General features: G+C 36.1%; 1 protein-coding gene across 1 annotated transcript in view; it reads right to left on the bottom strand.

The window, feature by feature from the left end:
* Positions 1-595: 595 nt before the first annotated feature.
* IQCM (IQ motif containing M) overlaps positions 596-4,459 on the bottom strand; it is a 417,529-nt gene continuing 413,665 nt past the window's right edge. The window contains exons 7-8 of the mRNA XM_045295807.1: positions 3,927-4,021; positions 596-616 (exon numbers count right to left, since the gene is read on the bottom strand). Coding sequence (XP_045151742.1) covers positions 596-616; positions 3,927-4,021 — 116 coding nt within the window. The remainder of the gene's footprint in view (positions 617-3,926; positions 4,022-4,459) is intronic.

Below are 4,459 nucleotides of genomic sequence, written 5' to 3'. Positions count from 1 at the left end.
AGTGCCTAGATTCAAGTAAAATGGTTCAACAGAAGCCTAAATCACTGAAAGACTTTATGGAGGAGAGCTGCTGATTTACATTGAACTGTTATCTAATAAAAAATACATTATTAATAATGTCTGGAATCAATATGAATTTTAGAGTTATTTTCTAAAGCTGTTAGATTATAATGAACAATTATGTCTTTAGAAATAATGTGCTTTGTGAGAGTAGTTAATATAAAAATTAGATGTAGCCTTTTAAACCTTTGTGTGAAAGTTTACTTCAAACTCTCAAGTATTTTACATATATAGCATTATTGTTTTAAAAAACCAATTTGCTCAGGAATCATCTATGATGCAGGATCATAGAAATTTGATCTTCAGCTCTTCTAATAGTTAGACTGTATTTGAAAAAATGCATTTATAAGAAAGTATAAAGCCCAAGACCTAGACAATTTAAAAGTTGTAACAAACCGGAAACTCGACCTTTATTATTTCTCTTTTATTAAAATGTAATTTTGTTTAATTTGGGTTAGCTATTTTAAAGAGCATATTACTCTAGTCAGAACAGTGTTTTAGAACTCAGCTGGGTCACAGAAACTTTCTCACCACTCTATTCTAATTTGCAGTTTTGCTATAATAAAAGCCCTAAATATATTGCTACTGTCTAGACGTTTTATCTGAAACAAGTGTCCTTTGTAGTCTCAGAGGACTTTTCTATTTTATTTCCAGTAAATCAGTCGGTGAAGAGCTCTGGTTCTTATTAAGACATACCCTTCACAGTCCAGTGAGTGCCAGCGGTAGCAAGCCATTGACAGTTCATTTACATATAAGTGATGACTTCCATCAGGTAGTTGGCACCAAAACACAACGGACAGTTAGAGCATATCCAATATTTCTTATTCTTTGATGAGCACCAAGTGCCAATTTTTATATGGAAACTGACTATTGAAAAGTGAAGGCTTCTTTTCCCTGACCTTACACTGTCTTCTACAACTCCAGAGTGACATATTGTCATTGATCTCGATGTAGGCTTACTACCCTAAATAAAACAGTCAGTAGCCCCATGTCAGTTTGTTAAAAGTCCGAAATAATAATCAAAGTTAGCTAGCAAGAGACAGGAAACTGATTTTTTTTTTAACTAAAGAAAAAATAAACTTTTTATCTCACTCCTTATATTCATAGTTTAATTATTATTGATGTATAATTAGTAGTTTTGAAAGTTTTTATTTTAGTTCCTCATATATTTGCCTTCTTCACTTAAATTAACTACACTTATTAAGAAGTACTCTATTCAAAATTTCAAGTGTCTTTCCTTATAATATCAGGTGTCTCCTCTATGTTTTGGAGATATGCAGGGGAAGGCAGAAGGTTGGGCTGAAGGAAATCATAATCATTTTATTTAAAAGAAGCAGGTTAAATAGTTGTTGTCAGGCTGAAATCAACTCATGTATAAGTTTTAGAAAAAAATTAATTGTGCATTTCAAACCTTTTCAATACTGAAATGAAGAAAAGCAAACGTTTCTCTTGACAGGTGCGCTCAGTGATCAGTAGGAAGAGTGTGCATGATTTAGGGTTACAGGGACTCCATGGGAGCCGCTTACCACTCACTTCCTCTCCTTGAATCGGACGCGTTAGTCACATCATTTTCTCGTCAGACGTTCACCATTTCTTTTGGTCCATCTTGCTTCAGAGGTTCTGATTTAGCATGATTTTAAGAATATGTTTTCCTAAAATTTTATTTTATAATTGTCCCATGCATTCTGATAGTAAGATCCTTAACACTAAGTAGTCTGAAGGAGATGATTTTTTTCTATGAAAAGCAAAAAGTCTATTGAAGAGATGGATTATAGATATAAATGGGTGAGGAGGGAAATCTTTCATAAACTCCCTGTCTCTGTCCCCATCTATGTTATGCAGATTTTTTTCCTTCAGCTTTTGCTCATTTAATTGTTTCTTTACCTGTTTTAATTGTTTTCTTTCTCTCCTTGATAAAGAGGTAGCTGGATGGGGATATCAGTAAGAAAATGGCTACAGGAACAGATATGCCACAAAGAGAAGACTTTGACAAACAACTGTAGTCTCTGGAAGTTGAGGAGGTTAGAGGTCTGAAATCGGGGTGCTAACCCTTGGTGAATGTTTGTGTCCTTCTTGTTCCCCTTCTGGAAAAGGTCGTATTCCATTTCAGTACCTGCAGGTCCAGGATTCCTTGGATGTCTCCATACCTGTTGGCATTCATCTTTCCATGAATCCAGGAGGCTCTCAGTGCAGAGTCTCAGATACAAAAGATGTGCACTCCTACTGGCACATCTGTCTGGGTGGTAGTGGCTCCCCCTTTTTTTAAATAATCATTTTATTAGGGGCTCATACAACGCATCACAATCCGTATATACATCATTTGTGTCCAGCACATTAGTACATGTGTTGACTTCATCATTCTCACAACACCCGCTTTCCACTTGAGCCCTTGGTGTCAGCTCCTCATTTTTTCCCCTCCCACCCACTCCCCGCTCCCCCTGAACCCTTGATAATTTATAAATTATTATTATTTTATCATATCTTACCCCATCCGACATCTCCCTCACCCACTTTTCCGCTGTCCATCCCCCAGGGAGGAGGCCATATGTAGACCTTGCCATCTGTTCCCCCTTTCTCCCTCACCTTCCCATCACCACTCTCTCTACGGGTCCTGGGGGGTTCATCTGTCCTGGGTTTACTGTATTTCCAGTTCCTATCTGTGCCAGTGTACATCCTTCAGTCCAGCCAGATATGTAAGGTAGAATTGGATCATGGTAGTGGGGGGGAGGAAGCTTTTAAGAACTAGAGGAAGTTTGTATGTTTCATCGTTGCTACACTGCACTCTGATTTGCTCCTCTCCTCCCTGCAGCCCTTCTGCAAGGGGATGTCCAATTTCCCTTGGATGGGCCCTGGGTCCCCACTCTGCACTCCCCCTCATTCAAAATGTTATGAATTTTTTTTTTTGGTCTTTGATGCCTGATACCTGACCCCTTCGCTGTGTAGGTCCCTTTTTTTAACTCACATTTTAATCTCTCTTATAGCTCAAAAGAGATTGATTCTAATAGAATCTAATCCTATAGATTGCATCCTGCCTCATTAACATAATACTCTAATCCTCATTAACATAGCAGAAATTAGGCTTTCCAACACAGGAAATTTATATGAAAACATAAAGTGGAGAATAATTACATTCTACTGAGAATCCTGGAGTTAACAAGAGGTTATAGTTCAATGCAGCAAGTAGATAAACATACCATTAAATTCAAGTCTTAAAAGAATTATTGTTAGCTATGTTTCAAATCCTTTTCAACACAAAAATAAACTGAAGAATATTATATTTTGCCTCTCGGTTTCTCACTTAAGATCATCTGAGCAATGAGAGTAGGATAAACTAATGCTATAAATACTGGCCTCGACTAGTAAATTAATACTGTTTAAATCCGTTTTAAGAAAGTTTTAGCAAAAACGGAACACTGGATAGTGTTAGGAAAAAGTAAAATAATGAATCGGCATGAATAACTTCAACAAAAAGACTAGGGCCATTTTTAAACAAACAGAAGAGTGAATGCAAGAGTATTTTGTATCAGAAAGATATATTTAGCAATGGTCATCTTAAAGTCCTTGACTGCACTTATTTATATTAGAACAGATTTCAATCCATTGACAGGAATACATGACACTCACTTGATTTATCTTTATTGTTATGAGAAAGCAGGGGTTTTAATATTCAAGGTGGGCTGCTTATCCAAAGGACATGATAGACCAACGTTTCTAAATTATTTGGATATATTCAAAGATGTTTGTCCACTTTTCCTGTGATATTGAATTGATCCATTTCAATCCTAGCTAGTCTTTTTGAGTAGATAGGCCCAATCATTAAAAATTAACTTTGTGCTGAAAACAATCCCTCTTCACTGTGGTGGTACATAATGTTGTCTCAATTTCCTCTCTCTCATTGAGCTGGCCACTAAATTCCCAACAATCCGTATGTTAGCTCTTTTCAGTACTGGATGTCCATTCACTAGAAGACAAAATACAGATTCACAGTAAATAATCTTCAATAAATTTGATGGGAAAGCCTCACGTATCCAAAATCCAAGAATGTTACAGGAAATCAATTATGCTTGTTGTGTAATATGAAAAAGAGTTCAAATGGAAAGGCTTTTATCGGATGCCTTTCATTCCTTTATATGTCATACCAAGAAAATAAGTAAGACAAACTGCTGGACTGAAAGATAGAGCGAAAGACAGCAGCACCTGGATTCCACCAGGAGTGCACTTAAAATAAATGAGATATGACCTGTGGCATCAGGATCCACGTACAACGGCTTTGACGTTATATTATCATTGTAATAATAATATTATTAAGCAAGCAGGAAAATTCTGTAGCAATGTAATTAAATGAATTGATATTTAAAATAATTAGTAATACAATCATTAGTACTTGTAATTATTGCTG

Source organism: Echinops telfairi, unplaced genomic scaffold (genome assembly GCF_000313985.2).
Source record: "Echinops telfairi isolate 266 unplaced genomic scaffold, ASM31398v2 ScPeMD7_5868;HRSCAF=6743_1, whole genome shotgun sequence".
NCBI lineage: Eukaryota > Metazoa > Chordata > Mammalia > Afrosoricida > Tenrecidae > Echinops > Echinops telfairi.
This window is presented reverse-complemented; position numbering and strand designations above follow the sequence as displayed.